The 23,321-nt window shown below is 39.9% G+C and overlaps 1 protein-coding gene across 1 annotated transcript in view; it reads right to left on the bottom strand.

The window, feature by feature from the left end:
* The window catches only part of myo3b (myosin IIIB), a 75,402-nt gene that overhangs the window by 13,723 nt on the left and 38,358 nt on the right, over positions 1–23,321 (bottom strand). The window contains exons 25-34 of the mRNA XM_055032313.1: positions 21,327–21,406; positions 20,035–20,055; positions 18,807–18,884; positions 16,796–17,001; positions 14,358–14,469; positions 14,081–14,243; positions 13,619–13,699; positions 11,720–11,816; positions 8,888–8,939; positions 7,855–7,978 (exon numbers count right to left, since the gene is read on the bottom strand). Coding sequence (XP_054888288.1) covers positions 7,855–7,978; positions 8,888–8,939; positions 11,720–11,816; positions 13,619–13,699; positions 14,081–14,243; positions 14,358–14,469; positions 16,796–17,001; positions 18,807–18,884; positions 20,035–20,055; positions 21,327–21,406 — 1,014 coding nt within the window. The remainder of the gene's footprint in view (positions 1–7,854; positions 7,979–8,887; positions 8,940–11,719; positions 11,817–13,618; positions 13,700–14,080; positions 14,244–14,357; positions 14,470–16,795; positions 17,002–18,806; positions 18,885–20,034; positions 20,056–21,326; positions 21,407–23,321) is intronic.

Below are 23,321 nucleotides of genomic sequence, written 5' to 3'. Positions count from 1 at the left end.
TTTTAATACATGTCATATTATAAGAATCATTAATTTCAGCTTCATTATGAAACCCAACACCTGGACACGCATTCGTCTCAGGAGTTCAGTGTTAAGATAAAATGTTTGTGCTACTAAATATTTTCTTGTCTATAATATGAATGTTACAGTCAAACCTGCTGTTTACCTCATAATTTTTGCAGTTTTTATGGTCTAATGTTCAGTTCCATATTAGCAGGTCTAAAGTTTTCCGAGCGTGGCTGACCCGGATTTAATGGAGGTCTGGGCGCCTCGAGTCCCTTCGATGCCTCAGAGGTGACCATACTGATGGAGCTGGTTTTATACTGGCTAATAAATACAAAGTCATTACCTGCCAATGTCATTGTTACTTAATCTGAGTCATGGTTGTGGTGCAGCAAACCTCCCACAATGAAACAGAGGCTTCTCCGTTGGAAATGCATCGATTCCACATCAAAGCTTGGAGATTCTTTTTTTCTCAAGCTATCATGGCCGACTGGATTTTAGTTTCGAAAATAAAAATAATACAGTGCCAGATCTAATATCTGACACTGTAAAAAATGAAAGCTTTTTTTTACACTGTAAAAAATGATAATTTTTCAAACACAGGACTGAAAAACATATTGGCATAAGGGCACCACTGAAAATGAATGAAAGTGACTGTGAGGCTACAGATGAACGCATAACATCTGGACAAACTTCTGATTGGAAAAGGTTACAAATACAGACTTATGGTTTTCGTGGGTTGTGCTCCAGTTTGTTTGTTTGTATATCTTTTATTTTATTTCTCATTCTTGTTGTTAAACCATCAGTTTGATGATGGGAGCCTAATGGCTAAATCTGGAAACTTTCCAGAGTCTTTAACATACATTCTCCATTCCATTCAGTTTCTGAAAGACAAATGAACATGATGATAACTGATTATAATTGCTTGAGCGCTTTTAAATGAACATATTTAAAATGTGCATTTTTTTCCAGGTTCTCTGGATGGATTTGCAGCTACTTAAAAGAGAGAGAGAGAGAGAGAGAGAAAACACACCATTAGATGATTTAATCAAAAAAAAGCTCTTCTACTGCATCTCCATCTGCCAATCAGGTCCGAAGTTTAGCCTCACAATTTATCCGTTCTGACCTGCAGCGATTAGAGCGCGCTGCAGATCAGAGGATGGGTCAAGCCTCCCATCTCTCTGCCTCTGCTTGGGAAATCGCTGCCATTTGATCCAGGCAAGCCCCAGAGGAATGCTGCTCCGGCAGATATATTTCAGGCCGGGAGGCTGCCAACAGGCCTCTGGCATCCGCGTCCCGCTTGGACATTGGCAGGCGGAAAAAGGAAGGGGTCAGGCGGTGGCTTGCGTCGGGGGTTTGCTAAATGATGTTGGGTAATATCTGCTGTTTTGGGTGGGAAGGAATAATAGTCAGCTGGGAATACAGAGGCAGCACATTTCATGCAGTATTGATTTCTCCATATCAAAAGAAAGCCAAGCAGAGTTTGCTCCTCGCAGTGAGAGACTTACATATTCTGCATGTTTGCTCCTTGAGATAAAAAAAAAAAGGGCTGAGATTATTTTTGTGATAGGTGCCGCTTTCATTTTCAAAGAGCAGCAGATGAGCTCTGTTACATCTCCAAATACCACTTTGAAATCTCTTGAAAAACCAGAATGTTTCTCAGAAACAACATAAAAGAGATGCTGAAAGGGATTTTTAGTGGAATAAATTAGAGATATATCGATTTACTTCAAATATCACGTGCTGCAATCACCTGACTATTCCCAGACAACCCATTTGGGCTTTGTTTATTCAGATGGAGAGAGCAGAGGCACCAAAAGGCATGGTTTATAAGGAAAAATCATCAGCAAAGGCCTTTGATGTCTAAATGAAGCATGTGCAACCCAGACCCCTCTCTTTACCTCAGCCTCTTCACACACGTGCACAGAAACACACGCACAAAACCAGACACAAATGCAGACGGCAGTCTGCACAGATATCAGAACCTGAAGAGGATTTCCAGAACTTCTCCAGGAAGGATTTTGTCATTTTGCACATTGCTCCTAAAGCACCGACTCATGTGCTTTAAATTAGAGGACAAGCTGATCAAATGTTGCAGATATTGCCGAAAGAGGGCACTTCCTGCATCTGTTTTCACTAATGCAAGCAGAGGATGTTGTTACTTACAAGCAATTTTTCACACTGAAATCAATCATCTGGCTTGACAGAAGTTTTTTTTTTTGGAACTCAGACTTCAGAAAAAATGTTCTGAACTTTGCTGAAGTGGATCATTTGTCAGATTTTTTAACAGAAGAAATTTATAACTGTGGTACAGAATCTGTGAAATAAAGTAAGTTAGCAGTGAGGAGAGGAAGTAAAACAAGCCAAAAAGAGTTAATTTATGGAAACTAAGGTCATTTGTTTTTGTCCCCAAATTGGATGAATATCAAGTTATTAACATTGCAACTACAAATATATATATATAAAAAACACAAACAAGTTTTTGGTTTGGAAAAAAACTTAGCATGATGCATTCAAACAGATGCAAAGCTGTTTACGTTTTTCACATTTTGTCACTTTGCAACCATGAGCTGTCATGTTTTATAAAATAGACATTTCACTGTACAGAAGAAGAAATGGAAGGTTTGCAAGTTTCTCTTTATAAAATAAAAATCTAAAAGTGTGCTGTGTGTTGTGTAATCCCTCAATCAACCACTCCTTGGTTCAATATTTCTGGCGGTCACATGTCCTCATCCAGAATTGTATTTAGCTTCATTCATCTTTTGACCAGCTTCCCAGTCCAAGCTGACAAAAAAACCCAACAAAAACAAAAAACAAACACAAAATAAAACATTCCCACAGCATGATACCATCACCACCATGTTTCAGCCTGGTGATGTCTGTGAAAATCACCAGTGATGTTTCACACACACTCTTCATCAGTAGAGTTTCTACTTTCTTGTGTTCAAGTAGAGTTTTAGATATAGGCAAAGAAAGAAAGAAACAAACAAACAAAAACAAAATCACATTTCAGTCTGACCAATAGCTGTGTGTGAACATATTTGTCCACCTGAGCTACAGATCTCTGCAGCTCTCCCAGATTCCACGGGATATTTGGGTGTCAGACTAACATGTCTTGGCAGGTTTGTGGTTCTGCCGTTCTCTTTCCATTTCTGCATGATGAACTAAACAGTGCTCTCTGGAAGTTTGCAATTGTAATAAAATATGGAAAAGTTCAAGGTTTTTGAATATGTTAGCTAAGAGCTGTACACTCAATCATGAGAAAAATTAAAGGGCATTAAGAGCATAATTTTTGCACCTTGCTTTTACGTCTGGGGAGATTATTCTGCTGGAATTGTGATGATGAGTAGTTTGGAAGTACATCCTGTTAACTACTCCCACTGACATTAAGAGGATTACGTAGGTAGCGTCAGACAGAGGCAACTCCTTCCGTTAAGTTGAGTCTTTCCTATCCCCTCCAAATCTCCGCTGCCGCTACGTCGAGCCTGTAATTTGCCTAAAACTCAAGGCATCCGGCAGAGACGCGGCGATACGCGGAGACAGCTAGATGAATCAAAAAGCTGAGAGACAGCAAGAGGGTGGGAGAGTATTTGTCTGGAGAACACGGAGAGGGTGGATCATTTGTCTGACAGATGCGTGTTGATACAGTGATGCTGCTGCTGCTGCTGATTTGGAAGTGGTGGAAGTTTGTGGAGCAGCACCTGGTGGCTGTTAACCTTGTGGGACGACATGTGGGAAGTTGAGGGAGGGAAGCAAAACAAGATGTGGTTTTGAGTGTGACCTCGGTGTGGGTAAAAGCTGCAGCTCTGCAGCGCAGAAAGAGCTCAGGGCGACACACAAAATCAATTCTTATTGACTTGAACCGTGTTATACACAGAGGGGGGACATAAGAATAACTCTAAAAGTCGAACTTCCGACCTATTCCTCTTCTTCTTTGCTGAACAACCAGGTTAACCACTTTCCAAGGCCCAGAAGTAATTGGGCTCTGTGTTGTGGCTCCACTTTATCTGTCTCTCTCTTGACACGAATGTTTACCACAACTATAATCTGCAGAAAGCCTGTTAACATAAGTAGCTCGGCTTTCATAAATCATAAAGTCAGCTCTGACTGATCCTCGGCACCATCCTGTTTACCACGCTGAGCAGCATAAGCAGCACTCTGATCATATCTGCCACTTGCTAGCAGAACGCTTTCTTTCTCCGCACGCCTCTGTGACTCATTTCCCCAACGTGCTGTGTTAATATTCAGGCGGCTGACAGGTGACGAAGGAAGGCGTCGTCTCATATGTGCGGCTTACATGACAACATGCTGTATGTGAGCCGTTTTTACTGACAAAACACGGGAAATCAAAGGTTAGTGTTGCCTGGAGTACAAAGTGCTTTAATGCTGTTTTTCTATCAGAAAACACAGAAGTGTGAGCATTTATCTAAAAAGCGGGAGCGCCTGATTAGCTTGGTGTCAGGTTTAAAAGAAACAAATCTAACCCAGCTCAGTTGGATCACACGGAAACGACCCAGTGTCCGCCAGGTCACGACCCCCCCCCCCCGACCCTCTCTGTGTTTTACCATCCTGGAGGAGGCTGGCAGAGTGTGTGTGCCTGTGCACGTGTCTGGAGGGGTGGAGTAATTCGATTTCCACGGCTAATTTTCTGTTTCTCTCCACTGGTGTCCCGAAACAGTGCGGGCCGAGCTGCAGCCCGACGCGATCACCAAAGGCGACAGCAGGATGAGACGCAGGAAGGAGCCTGCTCTCCAAACATCTGGCAGGGGCAAGGCTTCCACGACTCGCTCAGAGGCCTCTCAGATCTGCGGGGATCAAAGCGTGCCCTGGGTGCCTGAGCCACCGTGGCCTCCCTCAACATATTCAAATGGGGTTTCCTGAAGACGCCACAAGCAGACCTCAGAATGTAAACGAAGCGCCAAAAGTGGCGACGATGAATGCCTCAAAATCTGCGCAACCTTCACGCAAAAATAGAGTTAGCGAAGAAGTCCGGAGATTTAAATAAATCGGAACAGGCAAAAATGTTTTCCATGCCTTTAATTCTTATTACTTTATGACAAAAAGAATGGTAAAAGAATGGCCGACATACTGGAAAACGTTTGGAGGATGACGATGAGAGAGAAGGTCTGAACTGAAACCTCAAACCCCCAAGATAAATCAGGAGGGGTTACAGGAGCACAAAATATCAGCCTTTACCACACGGCCTTTGTAACTTGAGGCCTAAAGGAGTTTAGCTTTCAAAGTCTGTTATAAAATGAAGCAATCAGTCTTTTTTAATCTGTCTCTTTGAATAAACTTTTTTTCCAGAAAAGTTTAATGACTTAAAAATTTGGATTTTCATTGCCGTGATTAGAGCTTAATGGACGCACCGTGGGATGTGTTGTGAAGAATTTCATTTTATTTTGCATTATTTTAGCTTTATATTAGAAAAATACAGGAAAAAGCATAATATATACACCCACAAAAGTCCTTTATTTATTTTAGATGTAAATTACTTCATGACCAAAAATTACCAGCAGGAGACACTCATGTCAAAGCTCTTGGCTCAGTAACATTTGTAGCATAAATGTGCTTCACCAGAACCATTTTTGTTATTTAGTTCATTTTTTTTCAAACACCACACAAAACCCCAATTTGTTGACCTCTGACCCCTTTAGTATGTACAGTGACCAACTGTAAGAAACCACTTGGAACCAGTTGGTCCTTACAACTGATTTTAAAAAAATCTGATTATTTTCAGGTAAGTAAATGCACCGTACCTTGAGAAGGTAACACTCTTCACTGCAGAAGTTGCTACCGCATGACGACAACTCAAACCTACATTTTTTTCTAACATAAAGTTAGAGCTGGACCAACAGGTCCAATGAACTATTTAAACTTGAACTGTGTTTTCTGCAGAGAAGTAATGGTTGCTCACAGTTTGGTCCAGTTGCAGTCAGACATGACCAGTGGCTTGTTTTAAACAACAACCAGTGACAAAGAAGGAACATTTCTCTGGTGCTTTTGGAGACTTTTAAAGGCTGATGGGAAAGCATGAGTCATTCTTACTCTTAATAGGCTGTAAGAAGTGCAGGAGGAATTGAATCTGTGGATTCACAAAGATTTGACAGAAAAATGCTAATTTGCATTAAGAAGGTAGTTTTTATTCATTTTAGTCAACCTTTCAGATTTTTCTGCAGATAAAACCACATAATAAATGTGGAGATAATAATGTCATTTACTGAAATGTTGGCCATGTTGCCTACTTATTCAGGCTGCTATGAAATATTTTCCTTTTACATATCATGAGCAAATTTAGTGCAGTTTTTGCTCAGAAGGAGGAATTATTAACTTAATGATGCAAAACAATCACAAACTAGTAATAAAGACCTGTTGGTAGTGTGAAGCACATTACAAAATTTAACTAAATAAAATGAATTGTTGGTAATTTCCTCCCTCATTTTGCAGTTTATTAAAAAGCAGCTATCTGCTTGAGGATGTCCCTTTGTTACGGAACATAATTAAATGTATGGCACTGTGACATGGCGATTTACAGTTAGTTGAGCTAATAGCGTCAACTGTTAATGTTTTAAAGGACAAAAAGCCTGTTTTACAGCGACTGCTCTCTCACACAGTGTGACGTCGCCTCTGCTACTCGCGCAAATAAATACTAACTGCAAAGAGCAGGAACTCCAGGATGATGTTTGAGTGACGTAAATGAAAGTTTTTATTAAAATCTGTATGTTCAAGTTAAAACGTTACAAAAGCTGGGCATCGAAAATAAGCCTCAATTTTTTTATTAGTGGATGTCTACTGAAATGATTCAGTCACTAGAGCTTTGAAGAAGTTATAGAATAGATATGTGGCTTTTAAGTCTTAAAACAAGCATTCTGCACCATCCTCCTAAGTTTCAAATTTAAAAAGAAAAGAAGAAAACCAAGAGCTGCACTCAAGCTGTTTCTTCAGAAATGTGTGTCTTCTGAGAGAAGGCTCCAGGGCCAAAGACACATTTCAGCAAAAGGCCGTGTTTTCTCTCCATAATCACTCTGACTCCATACATTCATCAAACACCGCCTCCCTGAGCAGCCATGAAGCCTGTGAGCGGGGGTCACCTGAATGCACCGTTACCGAATTAGCCGATATCTAACCCAGACCTGCTGCGGCGCGCTGACACTAATCCTGGGCCCGCTGGAGAGCCCTGTCTGTGTTACATTATCATGTCTAATCCTCGTAATCTCTCAGCTGCACCGCTAAACGCTGTTCCACCTCAGCCCTCTTACTCCATACCCCTCTAACAACCTTAATGAAGAGCCGGGCCCTATTACCGAGGCTGCCCATACAGCGGTGGGCTGGGCGACGGCCGTAATCGGACACCCCCCTGCGCAGCCACCCACTCAGCCTTCCAGGCAGCAGGAATTAATGTAATTCATCGCCTGGGGCAAAAAGCAAACCAAACATATGTTCAACAAATCAGGGTTTGTGTATTTTCTTGTCACCGTCACTGTGCAGGTCTATTAGAGTCGCTGATGAGATCCAAAGCGAAAAGCCCGCCACGTGGGAAAATCAAAGCTTTTCAAGTTCTCGTGCCACTTTCAAAGCACTCCTCCCCCCAACCCCTTCCACTTGCCACAAGAAGCTGGCGATGAGCTGACCCTGGTCATTAAAATACCGCAGAAATGATCAGTCATAAAAGCAGGTCTCTTTCTTTTTTTCTTCTGTCAACAGAAATGGCAGTGGGGGGTGAGGGGTTGGATAGGATGAAAAGGTTGAAAGGGCTCCCATGTTAAAAATGGCACTTTATCCATTAAAGCGGGATTTCTACTGTCTCTTTGTGTAATTACCTGCACCCACCAGCTCTGCACGCGGGCTTACCTTGTTTACACTGCACGTCTTGCAGCCTGGCTGTCTCCCTGCAAGGTTTCGTTACACCGTCTTCTCCTCTGCTTTTGTCTCTCTTGATGTCTTTCACTTGTCTGTCTTGGCTGTCAGGGCCAACCTTGAAAGAGGAGGCGTAAACACACCCAGAAGAGCAATGTCAATGAAAGCACCACACGAATACATACAAGTTAAAGCAAGCCTTCTAATGTGTTTTTTTTTTCTTCAAATTAGTCATGTAGATGTTGCATTCATTTATTTACAATTTACAATTTGGCACTCATATAACTGAGACCCATTAATGTGCTTTGCAATGTTAATCAAATGCTAATGCAATTGCATATCCCCCTTTTACTGGTCCTTCCTCCTAGCAAACAAGCAGCACACTGACTTAATTGTGAGGGGGGAAAACAGCACATACAGACTTCCTCTCATATTTAATTTTATCTTTGAATAAAAGAGCTATAGGAAAGTATTAATCTGCTTAACATTTCTAAGTACATCCTCCAAAGGATTTTGCTTTTTTTTAATCTTACATATGCTCAGCAGAGTTACTGGCAAAAACTGTACATTTTCCTCATTTCATCTTTTCAACATCAAATGGTGAGCAGCAAAAATTGGATCAGACTTCAAAGCCTGCGATGTGCTCCAAGTCACGGAGTGGCTCTTCTATTTCACATATTGAATTCGAGCAGGATATCAAAGTGCTACCAAAGAACCTCAGGTCTTTACTAAAAAAGGGGTCTAACATCTGTAGAAAGAGGAGCGCAAAGACAAATCACCTCGGGGGAAGAGCGAGCATTTATTCTCAGCCGTGAATTTCCAGCCTTTTGATTCTCCCCGTTCCTGTACCACCCTGTCTTCTCCGCTGAGACGGAGGTTGGAGCAAGAGAACTCTTTTGTCTCAAGGACTCGAAAAATTTCCCAAAGAATAATCTGGGTTAAAGCTGCTTTGCAGACAAGAAGCTTCTTTTTTTTTTTTTTTTTCTTGAAAGGAAAACAAAATGCTTATTGATGTTCTGTGTCTTACATTTCCTTCATGTAAGTCATCTGGATGAGCCTCTTGGTTCTTTGGGCTGCACCTGCAGAAGTAGAGATTTATCCATTAAAAACTAAATAACAATAGATGTTATACAGCTGCACCGGGTGTGGGAGTTAAAAGTTTGTTAGATAATGAATGATTAGAGCATTTAGGCATTCTGCCAAATCACACAGTCCATTCTAAACATTGCTATTCTATGCTTTAGCTCAGATGACTAAGTTAAAGTTTAATGTTATGAATGTAATATTGGTAAAGCATTCAATTTTAGTTAATATTAGCCATAAGATTGTCACAAAATGATAACTTTAAGTAAAAAAAAACCCCACAGTTTTCCAATATTAGCACACAGATTTATCAAAATATTACAACATGTCCAAATTGATTTTATTCAAAACAGAAAAACTATTTTTGCTGCAGCTAAACATTGGTTAATACTGTCACAATTATGCTGTCTATATGATATTACTTTACTATTTTGATGTCGAAGTTAAGATTTACACCACAGATCTGGAGAGGACAGGTAACTGTGTCAGGCAATGATTCATTGATCTGTTTCTCATCCTCAGATATAAAGTTTGACCTCGCTCACAAGTAACAAGACACACTTAAAGGCAGTGTCAACAGCAGGTTATTTTAAAATATTAGTTTTTTTACTCTACTTGCATAGAAGTGGAAGACTATAAAGTGTGGAATAAACAAAAGCTGAATTTAGTGCAAGTTTCTAAGGAAACCTTGTTATTCCTTTTAGTTGTTTTGTTATTTTTACAGTAACACTAGGACTCTGACAAGATGACATTCACAGGATAATGTAAGGTACAGTACAGTGCATCACCAAAACTTGGTTAGCAGATCTATGGGGTATTCTTCTGCCATAATCCAAGAGGACACATTTTCAAGCTGAAAGCAGGATTTCCCCAAACTGGTCAACCTTATATAGCTAAATGGACAAGATCTCTGTGCAAATCCAATGTTTGGAACGCCATTAAAAAGTCCAGATTTGCTAATTTTCTATTTAAGCTCAAATTATTTTACCCAAGTGTTATTTTTATTTGTCAACATTCAAGTGAATTATTTTAGAATGAGACGGAGCACCTCAACTCTTAAATTCCCTGCAGTATGTTTCTTTCTGTACCACATCAGGAAATGGTGATAAAGTCTTGATTTTGTGTTTTTATACATGTTATGCAATTTGCAGAATATGAACGGGAATATCTGGGAACGTCTGCCTGAGCGCGATCACTTATGTTGCATTATTCACAAAAACAAACAGAAGAGCCCACGTGTGCGCACACAACAAAACATGTCAGTAGCAGCCGCGCTTGGAGTCTGGAGGAATGAAATCTCCTCCAGTTTGGAGCTCGGTGATGCTGTTTGGATGCAAAACACTGAGCTGAAGCCTGGCAGAGGAGAAGGGAATCAAAAGAGAAAAGAACAGCGTGTAGGTGAGAATATAGATCTTACAGGAAGAAAAAATGGGCCAGATCATGTCAAAATAAATATATATGGAGAGATTCCAACACTGATTAAACAGAATTGTTAAGTGGAGGTTTGAAGTTTTTCTCACCGAGGAATATGATTGTAAACATGGAGAGGAAAATCCCCAATGAGGCACGGCTCAGTTCGAGCATATAACAAGCACAACATTTTCAGATGTGTAAATCCAGCATTTTGGAGCTGAAATCTGGAGATGAGTGTTGACCACAAAATTCAAACATTTGAACGAGGCTCTTTGCTGTTGTGAATTAGTTTAGCATTTGATGTGTTACAGCGTATTTAATGGAAAGCTACTGTAGGACACATTTCCAGGGGTTTGTGATAATTGATCAAACCCAGAGCTTAAAGTCTATCGTCTATTTGATGCTGTTCAGTCAGTGGCTGCTCTCATGCCTCCCGCATACTTTCTTAATGACTGGCCTGCCCATGTGCTGAATAAACACAAAGCCCCCAGCTTGTACATCTGGAGACCAGTGCAGCGCCCAGCCCTATTTGTGGTCAGACAAGTGTGCTATCTTGGTGGAAAGTTATTTATTGCATTTATAAAATGGTGAAAGGCGGCGCACAAGGAGGAGCTTTCTTCTCTGGGGTGAAACAAAAAAATACTACATGGTAAAAGTAGCCCTTCCAAGAGTGTTGAAAACGAATGACAGATTTAGGATGCAGGATTCAGTTCAGCTTTATTTATATAACGTAATCTCAAGGCACTTTACAAAACAAACGGGTCTGATTCATATGCAGCTCCATAAACTCCAATTGATTTGCATTTAAATCAAATGAAGTCAGTTCATTTCAGTCCAGTCAAGCCACATGCTCTGATTCAGACTCAATTACAGTCCAATCCAATCCAAAATACACATACCAGGAAAATCAGATTTGCTTTTTCTTTTAATCCATATCAGTAAAAAGCTGATCATTCCTATCAAGTTTTGGCATGAATTTGACGCCATAAACAAGTATCACCAAATATATTTCTGGTATAAATGGATGGTGCTTATGTGGCTAATAATTTTTTGCTGTCCAAGTAATTCATTATATTAATATGGAATATAATTATATTGTGACAATGGTTGAGTCAATAGCATGAATAGCTCTATTACTGGATTTCCACAATTACTTATTCAGTGGCTCCGTCACGGAAACAAACATGGTTTATTAAATTAGATTTACTTGAGTATAACACTAATACGAGCAGGTTAAACACAGAAACCCTGAGGAAATCAGCAAAAGTGTTACTTCAGAGAACTTGTTTTGCACAACAAATCAAGAAAGAAAATGACTGAAACCCTTAAATATGTCAGCAGTAACTTTAAATCTTAATCTCACCTTTCATGCTCTTCTTTGGTGGTCTTTCCTCCGGCCTCATTGTGACATTGTTGCCCTTGGGATCCGTGGGCATGACGGACTCGATGGCCCCTGTAAACTGCACAGGTTTCCACCATGAGATGAACTCTGTGGTTTTGTCTCCTATCCACATTGTACAATACAATGTAGAGCCATGTTCAAAATCTTTTATACTAGTCTTGATTAATGTACCTTTGGGAAATTTAGATTTTTCCTCTAATTCTACTTGTCCATTTATAAAAGTTAGTTTTCTTGTTATTTGTTAAGCTGAAGAACTGACCTATTAAACGCAACGGCCTGACCTGGCTGGTCACTATCCATTTAATATCTTTAAATAGGTATTAAAGGCAGACATTTAAATAGCTGAAGACAATATTTAATAGATGTTGTGTGTTTATTAGCTGTAAGTTAAAATAAATCGTCATAATGAACAGAAATACAGATTTTAAAACATTGATCTTTGATCTTTTCCAAATACACAGATTTGGAAAAAGTTAAGAGACCACCTAAAATGATCAGTTTCTCTGATTTTGCTTGTACATGTTTGAGTAAAATGGACATTTTCTTTTATTCTATGAACTACTGATAACATGTCTCCAAACTTCCAAGCAAAAATGTTGTATTTATTTGCAGAAAATGAAAGATTGCCAAAATAACGATGACGATGTTGTGCTTTCAGACCTCAAATAATGCAAAGAAAACAGTTTGTGTGATTATTGAGATGTATTAATACTCTGAAGGAGGGAGAAAGAAGCATGCTGGGTTAGTCCCTTGGCCCACTTTGTGTTTTTCTGACAAAATTATATGCACAGGGAAAGAATGCTCAAGTACATTATTGAGCAATGGTTCTCCTTTGCATGGTCTAATCTGATCGATGGTGAGCACGTCCCTCGGGTCCTGCTGAGATCTGAGAAGCCACCAGGCTCATACATTTGAAAGGCATCTGTTTATTTTCAAGATGCAAATGCAGCCCACCTCAAAGGCTATAAGCTGCGGAGAACACACAATGTGAATGTGCTGGAGTGCTGTGCCGGGAGGAGTGGGTTGGGGGGGGGCTGAGGCCCCACTTGTGTCAGGTTCAGGTCCCCCCCGCCCCCCCTCCACCCCACCATCCCGTGAACCCCCGGCGGCCACACACAAACACCCTTGTCTGAAAAGAAAGGCAGTTGCGACAGAGAGGCTTTCCTCACACCAAAACCATGTTTACCCATTCAGCAGCTTTATTTACAAGAGCTTAATGGAGCACATTTACACAAGGTGTGCAGGCGACTGAGAAGCTCCATGTGGCAGATGAGGGCAGCCCTTAAGAGAGCCAAGGGAAACAATGCCAGATCTCCTCCCCCTGCCCTCCTCTCTCCAGCCCCTTTTGGCACCCTCTCTTGTCCTCCACTGAGAGGCTCAGAGGATTGGGGGGCTGGGGCTGGGAAGGTTAATGTGCCCACTTTGATCTTCGTCAAGGCACACTGAGTAAGAATTAATTTACATTTCAGATGAAAAGGTTGACAGTATAAAAAGGCATCTTGTTTCTGGTATGTGAGAGCTGTGTAATAGGCCAGGAATTTGAGAGAGGAAGTCGTGAGGAAACAGAAGGGATAAGCCCCTCTCTTGCCTTTACTGGGAATGAGATGAAAGGAAAGACGGATCTCAGTATGCACAGTTCTTCAGAAACATGGGGACCAAATGCTGCCCAAACTTTCAAAAGCGTTCCTCTATGCATTATTAATTAATAATTACTATTTTGTGGGCTACTCGGTGAGATCAAAAAGGTGTTTCACAAGGATGCAATGTTTGTAGACCTTTATTCACATTCTTTTTGAAAAATGTCTCCCATGCAGAATTACACAAGACAGTCCAGATGTTGCGCATCGCTACGTTTCATACCTGACTGTATGCGGACTGCAGCTTGTTCCCGCTCCCTTCTTATTTGCTTCAGATTTTGCCGTGCAACATAACCCCTCCAGGCTGGAAGAAGAGGGAGAAAACAATGTGTGTGAGCGAGATCGCTGACCTACCTCTGTGAAACAAAATAGACTGCAGATACTACACAAGATCCCACTTCAAAACAGGGCTAAACCAGGTGGCCAGAGAACGGCTCCCTTTGAACTCTCAGAGGTCTTATTGTTTGCTCTGAAGCATTGCTCTTAACCCTTGTGGGTCAACCTGTGGTTATCAAACTGTCTTTCGCAAAGATTCACAGACACAAACCACAAAGGGACCAGGAATCATCTAAACATCTGAACTGCAACTGTTTCAGCGTCACAGAATAAAACAAAACATAGGAACTTGTTTGTGTGCTTTTGGTTTATGTTTGATTATTTTCTGTTTAAGTTAACAAAACTCCACCTGACTGGATGATGACGGCACAGCGGTTCCTTTTCTCCTTTACTTTCCGGTATCGGCGGGCTCCAAGCCAGCCTTTAGCATAAGCTTGCATCACCACCACCCGGGCTATCACCTCCCGCAGCAGCAGGTTCAGCTGCTCCACATGGTAGTACTTCAGAAACACCTGAAAGGACATTCAGTTCACCTATGCTCTCTCTCTTTTTTTAAATTGTTTTTGTATTTTTTGTTATAATGAAACACAAACAAACCCAAACTCAAAAACATGAAATCACGCTACCTTTGTTTTTCCTAACACCGTCCCTTGCAGTTTGGCCCGTTCCAGTATAGCGACTGCGTTTTCTCTGCTTGTTTCGGGCATCAGGTGGGCGCGAAATGCCAGGTAGTAATATCTGTGAGACAAACAAAGACAAGATCGAATTACAAAACCTGAAACCTCCGACTTCTGCAAATGACCTGAGAATGCCAAAACAAGATGTTTTAATCACAAAATGAAGATTGTCCCAAAAAGCTTTAAATAAATACTTATTGCAGTTCTCTAATAATGAGCTGTGGAAGTTATTTTTACCTCCCTTTCCTTCCTGTTCACATTGACTGGGAGCTAAAACTTTGGTTTGCATGCAAATCGTTCCAGGGGTTTAAAAGTTGTTCAATTAATGCTTCAATTGTAGATGCAGACAGATTCAGAGAAGTATATTTTCCTGTAGCCACATCCTGATTTACAAAGATCTGCACACTTCTGCTTCACTGGAAAGACATGTTTTATCTTTCCAATTTGGTGATGTTGTGCCTCATGTCACGTCACACTTAACTGCAAGAAAACAGGAAATCAAAGACTACTAGTTAAATATTCCTTAATACGCTGTCAATTTAAAAAAACAAGTTATTTGTTTCATAGGGATTTGTAGGGTTTGTGAAAACAACAACAAAAAACTATTTCCACAGTAACATTTTAGGCAACATCTGATCTCTTTACGATTTTTCTCTGTGATGTTAATCTGTTGTAGTAAAAGCTTAATTGAGTCTAAAGATTTTTACTCGTCTTTTACTGGGATCCTTAAAAAGTACATAGAATTATGCATATTAGCACATGTTCGTGATAAAAAGGAACTATAAAAACAAGTATTTTTAACATTTGAAAGTTTTTATAAAAGCAAAACAACAATTTAAAAAAACCCAAAGTTTTTTACAAAAACAGTGTGACAAGAGGAAAAGTTGTTGGCGTCTTTTGTTTAACAGGAAACCATAGCGCTACGTCTTTGCCTTTAAAACTGCGATTAGTTTGAAAATCAGCTGTTCAGACCAAAAAGAGGCACATTGTTGCAAGATTGCTGCAAATGCAACCGTCTGAGATCTATCACTGTGCATCCGACCACCGCTGCTTATTGCTCACGTTGTCTGAATCCAGGTTCTCTTGTTGTAGTTTAGAGAATAGCAGCGCAGATCAGGGTGCTTGTGAGTGTTTGAACAGGGACATCAAGGCTCCGGAGCCCCTGGTTCATCTCCAGCGCCACAGAGTTGGTCGAAAACAGAAGAACAACAAGAAGAAAAAAGTTCTTTGAACTCCCCTCCCTGCCTGGTCGAAAGCCTTTCATACTAATTCCTGTTGATACCTGTTATTTCTTTGATGGTAAATACAAAGCACTGCAACATCAGACGAGCCTTTGATATGAGAGTGCAAATTTAAATCGTTTTTTTACTAGGGGTGCAGTTTAGCCATTCGGGCCCGTCTGTACAACCCCGGCCGGGCTCAGGTGGGATGATGCGGACTCAGAAGCTGAGGTTAAAACCGAAGCGGCGCACTCTCTCCGGTTGGCAGAATCACACGTGAAAGAGACAACAAAAACCAAAAAAAAAATTGTTTTCATGTCAAGTCATGCGTGATCCTCCAGTAATCACTCCGAAACGAGGAGAAAAAGTAGGACATGCAAGGAAGCAGCATAAGCTCGCTCAAAGTTTCATCCCACAAAATTAAGCAAACACTTTAAAGCTTCCTTTCAGCAGTGAGACTAACCCGTCATCTCAAAGTTTTCTCCTACTGGCCGAAAGCCCAAGTTAATTAAATTTCAGATCATTTTAAAGCCTCCACATTAGAAGTGGATGAATTTTTCAAAGCAACATTGATCAAACATGAGGAGTTTTTTCTCAGACTCGTCTAAATATGTTTTTTATATTTCTTGGAATGACTCAGGATGTTCAAGTTCAAGCCATGTTGAAAGCATTGTGTCAGTGGGAGCTATGAGATCATGTTCCACAGTTTTAGGGAAAAAAGGCGCCCTTACTTAAAGTTCCCCTAATGATGAAGCTTGTTTTAATTGTGTTCTGATATAATACCGGTGGGACGGGGAGGCTAGGTTTGAGTGTTTCCAGGTCATTTGGTGCAAGAACAAACTCTCGTTATGAATAGTAAAAGAAAACCCATTAAAATGCATCTCCTCTTATAATTACAGTTCCACCCTGTTTGAATTTTTTTCACATTTTCCCAGAGTAGAGTATCCACCCCGTTAAAGTAGTCCAAAGATTAGGTGCTGCTCCATCACTAATGACTGCCAATTACTCAGCCTCTTGCTCGGCTCAACTTGGACTTCTATCTAATTAAAGAACTCGTGTTTTTCTGTGATACAGAGCGGCACTAACTAGCTCTGCGTCGCCTCTGGAGGACGCAGAACAGCGACGCAGAGTGGAAACGCAACCCCATCTCATCGCCACTGTCACAACCTGTTGACAAACTCCTCGAACTGGATGCGGTGGGAGAAGCCTTGTCGGCGGATGTTGACCGTCTCCAGGATCCCAGTGTAGCGCAGTTGCACCATCACCCTCTCCTTGCAAAAGCGCAGCGCCTGCCTGTCATCGTTGGGTTTGATGCAGCGCACAAAGTGCGGCTGACCCATCACCATCTTAGAGAGCAAGTCCATCAGGGAGTACTGTGGAGTAAACAGTGGGAGGAGGAGAGCATGAGTACTGTAAAAACAAATTTTCATTTATTTTCTTAAAGTAAAATTTAAAAAAGTACAACTTTTTCCACATAGCCTGATATAAATGTGTAGCAGTACCTGAATTAGTAACCTTTTCTAAATTCTCAGAGAATGGACAAAAATACTTTTTTTATTATTTGACTAATTTCTTTGCATTATATATTTTTAATCAACTTTAATGCTGGTCTTCACAATATTACAGAATACCTGGAGTAAGAATGCAAAGCATATAAAAGTTTAGAACTTCTCGGATCTGATTATTTCTTTGCTTTAAATTAAAGATTCAACGTTTGCTTTAAATGTGATTTTGGAAATGGCAGTGATGCTTTTATGACCCCTATAGGAAACATTGGAGCTCAACCGGGATGCATAGTGGAGCAGTGGTTTTCTTTGCATCACTATTTGCTTTGGGATCCGTCCGCTGTCTATTATTCCTTGATCCTTTCAGGACTGAGGGATGTTGGTCACAATCTGGAGCAGTCAATTTGTACATGGAGAGCTACACTTTTGAAAAGAAATCTAAATAGAATACGCCTGAAATGCTTTGTTTTGTGCGTCTTAAAGCTCAGTTTATGACTAACTAATTACTAACTCCTTTGAGTTGAAGCTATTTTCAGAATTCGACAAGTCGATTTGATTGAATCTTCATCAGCGTAGACAAAGTGTCAGCACAGCGTGCTATGAGATTAATTAATAAACCGATAGAGTAATGCAACACTTGAATAGATACATTTGAGTTAAATCCATAGGATTTGGAATTATCTACGCCGGATGTGGAGTCTCTAAGTTGACCCTTTTATGCCACAGAATATTTTTACTGGAGACTAAAACAAGCAAACAAAACAAAAAAAACAGAAACTGTGTTTCCAGATGTGTCCAACTGGTTTAACTGCCTGCAAATTAATGAGTGCAAATTAATGGTTTATTGCTTAAGCCATTAATCTGCATTAGTGGTATAGGTAGTCATTAATGCTTATCGGTATAAACTTTATAAACCTTATGCCAACAACCATTAGTGCTAAATTTGGTGATGTTTTGACAACCTAAGCTTTTCAAGTTGATATTTAGTCTACAAAGGAATATGATAATTCCCACTTCGAAGGACAAACACGTCACAAATATGGGAGGTCTTGTTTGCTAACGGTTTGAAGAGGGTTCGGATTTCATCAGGCATGCACTGCTGGCCAGTTTCAAATGTTTACTGCACAGTCGCTGTCAAATATGATTTTACTGATTTGAAACCCAAAATGCACATCAACCTTTGAACCTGGGGTCAGGAGGAGAGGCAGAACTAAAGACCTTCATTTGTCATGATCCTATAAGAAGCTTCATGTCTTTAAACTTCCTCTCTCAAACAAGAACTTAGTCCTTCGTTGTACAATATAATGCTCATTTTACAAAGTACGTTTTGATGGAGAATCATAGATGATGCTAATTTACCATCTACTTTTATAAGTTTGATTCATTTTATCTGGATTGTCTGAGTGCCAGAGAGGCTTATAGATTCCTTCAAACTCTCTCTAGTCTTTCTTTGATCTTGCTATTGATACTGTCAAAGTTCATCAATTGTGCATGAAGTACAATAAGACGAATTGCAGCATGGATTTTTTTTTTTTTTTTTTTGCTTTTCCAAGACTATCAGAACATCTAGAATCTAAAAACCTATCAAAACACACTTTTAAAAATGTACATGTTTAGAGAAGTAGATTTATTGTTTGCCAATAAATATGTGCACATTTTTTGAGAACACCTACACGAAAGTAAGATGCCACAGTCTGCCTCCTCATGCTGGTGGTTTCTCCTGGGTGACGCATCATCTCCAGAGTGTCCACCTGAACAACAGACATTCATTGTTAGAAATCCTGCTTTTATAAAGCAGGTCCAACTCAACACAGGAGATTCGAATGTGATGCTGTTCATTTGCAGCCTGGTCGTCCTCGGCAGAGATAAAAGTGACATTATTATAGCAGCTTTCCTTTCACTCAACAGGCAACTTGGGAATACACAGCTGCGCTAACAGAGCCGTCGATACAACAAAAAGCTGATAAACACTTAAAGCTAACAATCTAGAGAATAACTCGGCACTGCTGAGGGGCATGGGAAAATTGCAGAGCATTCCGGGTAATAAGAGTTGCCATCACCAAGCAGACAGTCATCCAAATGACGACGGATTAACGAGGACACGGTTTAAGCTTTCCAACAGCCCTTGCATTTCATAGCTTCATCAAAATTAATGATGCAATAGATATTTTATGGCAAGTCAATGTAGCAACGTGCATATCTGAAAACTTTCTTTTATTCTTGCTCAAAGGAAGAAAGGTAAGCTCCCCGTGTGCAGGAACAGAATGAGATCTTCGCACGCTTTGTACTCGAGTGCGATCTGCTTTCAGAGGAGCAAATGATTATCTGGGACCCATTTCCACTATTCTAACAAGCAGCCCATCACTTTAATCTGCCAACTTTTTTATGAGTGTCCGTTTCTGTCAACTTTTCTCCAGCTCCCATTGAGAACAAGGCAGCATGCATATTGCATCACTCCCACTGAGCTGTTAAGAGGAAGTCTTTCTCCCCTTCAAGAATAAGTGAGTAGGTGGAAGATGGTGGAAGTTCATCAAAGAGGATCTGATTTTCCATGGTTATTTTTCCTAAAATGTGGAGTGTTTGTGTCTAATTTTAAGAGGGTTCTTTTTTTTTTTTTTTGTAATCTAAGAGAGACATCACAGAGTATTTGTTTACATTGATAACCGAATTGTGGCTGTGCAGGGAAAATAGTTCAAAAGAGATGATTTACATTTTTCTCTCCCAGTCTGTGATTGAAGTTTGAAAAGCGAAGCTTCACACAATTCAAAGTTGACAGGAACGTTCAGTTGATTTTGCAGAAATATGTTTGTCCAAAAACTGCTCGCAATTTGGATCTGCACTGCAGTTTTGGGGAAGTACATGTAGGTTTAGAAGGTTTTACTTTTGCAACTAAAGTCTTACCTTCATTAGGTATTTTGGAGACTTGGAGCGCAACACATGTTGGCAAATCACATAGAAATAGAGGGAAAAGAGAAATAGAAAGTAAAGACACTCAACATGAAGGAGGGTTTAACTCTAACCATCAGGTGACTTCATGTCTCTAAATGTAGGCTGGGAGGCAGTGACAGCATTTTCTTGCTAGGGACATGACTCACTGGTGTTCATAAGTCCACCTCAATAGCAAATATGTATTCATTTATTTAGATTTGATAAAATTGCAGACGCACAATTGTTTGGAATCATGTCATTTGGTCAGATGAGAATAAATTTGAGCTGTTTGACAGCTAACATATGTAAAAAAAAAAAAAAAAGTATCATCATGCATACCATTATTATTGTTCAGTTGCCATTTCCGTTGAAATTTTAAATTAGAATCTGGTGCATTATTCTGTTGGAAAAGTTGACCAGCACTGGTTCATTCAACAGGACAACGAGCCAAACATTTAAATAATGTGTCCCCAGGAGAAAATCAACCTTCTTAAGTGTCCATCTTAGTCCTAAAATCCTACAGAAAACCAGCAGATTGAGCTAAAAAAAAAAAAGATGGACATAAGACTGGACCCAGGAGTGTCACCATTGTACAAAATAGAGACAATAAAAAAAAAAAAAAAAAAATAACATGTTTTTGTCTGCTTTTCCTTTGTGAAACTTCGTAGATTTGAAGTGAAAGATTAAGTATTGCTACTTCAATAAAATATGCCTTTTCATACTTGGGATCATGATAAGATGTGTATTTATATGAAAAGGAAAAATAATTTTACAAATTTTAATTAAAATACCGGAAGAAATGAATGCTAACATAGCATCAATTGTCTAAATTATGTGCTATGAAAACAAAAAGAGAGAAATTACACTACAGAAGTGAATGATATGTGAGGAAAATGTAGAATCAGCTGCTTTAAAGGAAGAATTTTGGCAACTGACAGTAAAAGCATGATTTATTAGCAAGCAAAAGAAACAAAATATTTGAATATGAACTGATCTATCAAAACTGGCTAATGCATTTCACCAATTTGCCAAATGCCGCATTGTTTGTTAACAAGAAAAGTCTCTAAATCTAATATATGACTTTCAGGCCACAGAAACCAAACAGATGGCGATGCTGCCGCTCCGCAAGCGAGACAGCCAACAGGGTAGTCAATTAACATGGCTATGCTTCGTGGCGCAGCCTTTTACTGTGATTCTTATGGAGCGATGCCTGTGAGCAACAAATAAAAAGCATCATGTGTTGATTCACGCCAGTGGAATCGCACCTTGCTGCGTCCCGAGGTGAGCTGAGGGGGGAGAGATCTGGAGGCAGCGGTGACCCGAGCCCTGGACGTCGCCAGGTTTCCTGTTGAAAATAAAATCATTACAATAGTAAGTCAGTTTCATTAACATGACACCGCTGAGAGATAAAAACCACAAAGTGCTTCACATTAAAATAGGGTATGGCTGTTTTGAAAAAAGTGCGAAGCCCGTATAAAACTTTGAAACGTAATGCACATGTGAAAAAGAAACATATGATGTCATATGAAAACCCATAAGCAACATGTGATGAAACATCTGAAACGCACAAATTACATACGATGGCCATGTCAAAAACATAAACATGTGACCGCTATGCACATGCGAAACATTTTTAACAAAATTTGATATCCACGTGAACAACAAACATGTGAAGCTGATGCAAAACCCATAAATTACTTTTGATGTCCATGTGAAACTTTTTTAAGCAAAACATATCCATGTGAAAAACAAACGTGCGAAGCTGATGTGAAACCCACAAATTACATATAATGCCCATGTGAAAATCAAACTACATGTGATGACCATGTGACGTCACATGTGAAGCTTATGTCCCCAAAAGTGATCAGATGAGGAAAAAACAAATTCATGAGTTTTTCAGTAAGTCTTGTAACTATCAGTCTAGACTTGATCACTGGATATAAATGGCCTCCATATTGTGCAGTTTATTAATTAAAGTGCTTTAGACTAGAGTTAAAATAAGATTCAACTACAAGCGAATTCGCCACAGTGCAGACTGAAAGGGAAAAAGCTACCAACTCATTATGGTTATGAAAAATGAGTAAAAGTTTGAACAGTTCTGATAGTCTTAGAATGATGGAAATGCTTATTGAGAAATGCTGAAATACATCAAACTGAGGAAACCACACTACAGTGTTTGTGTTCATACAGCAGCCGGCTCATAAAAGACTGTTCAGAAGGAGCCTAAATCTCTGTGAATCCCATGGACTCAGGAGTGCAGCTGCATGCACAGCAGTCAAACATCCCTACACACACAGACACACACACAGTAGAAAGGATATGAGCATAGCATATGCAAGACAGTCTGAACATTTCAAAGTTTCTGCACAAGATGTCCAAATGTTTTCTCTGGCTATATCTTCAGAGGCTAAACTGTGATTAATAGCAGTGAAAGAAGCCTTTGAAGCAGGATTGGTGACATCAAAGTCCTAATCCATGGGTGGCAGGATTTTTATAATGAGTGGGAAGTATCTTAACACATTTCAAAGGGTTTACTCCATGAATAAACAATAGCTGCACAGATGTGCCACACACACCTTTAGAAAAATATGTCTGCAGACACAGGAGGCAGCATTACCCAGGCAGCCGTGTATGGCAAGGAGGTAAACCTTTGTAAGTTTTCTAAGATAAAGCTGAACTGACAGGCCAACAATTGTTCTAGATTTTCTACCAACTTTTCAAAATGCAAAATATGCAGCCGGCTCCTGCAATATGGAGTCTCAAGTGAAAGCGCTGAGGACGTCGTCTGACAGCCAGGCAGAAAAAAAAACTAAAGACTGGATCAGCGGCTGGCTTTCCTCAGAGGCCGATCAGATGAAGTTTCAAATGCTGCAACAGATCAAAATCAATTTCTGGTGGATTAATTAACAGCCGTCCCTTTTCTAACTTCAGATAAAGGACGCCCTATTGGCAGTAAAGGTTCCTCAGTGAGCCAAAGCAATGTAGTGTCTCAAGGAATAAAAATACACACAGAAATAAAAGTGCATACACTGCTGTAGTCAAAACAACCCAAAACATGATGAGAGAATACTTCAAAAGAGCCTTTTAAGCCGGTAGTGATGCTGCTTTTAGCTTCTGACAGTCGTTGGATGATTTCTATGTATTTTTCTGCACATTTATTTTCCTACTAATGTTTTTTTTTTCTGCATTTGACAAAGACGTCGACATGTTTAAATATGACATTTTAAATTTCTGAGATATTTGTTCTGAAAAGTAACTAC

Source organism: Poeciliopsis prolifica, unplaced genomic scaffold (genome assembly GCF_027474105.1).
Source record: "Poeciliopsis prolifica strain line A6 unplaced genomic scaffold, Auburn_PproV2 SCAFFOLD007, whole genome shotgun sequence".
Lineage (NCBI taxonomy): Eukaryota > Metazoa > Chordata > Actinopteri > Cyprinodontiformes > Poeciliidae > Poeciliopsis > Poeciliopsis prolifica.
This window is presented reverse-complemented; position numbering and strand designations above follow the sequence as displayed.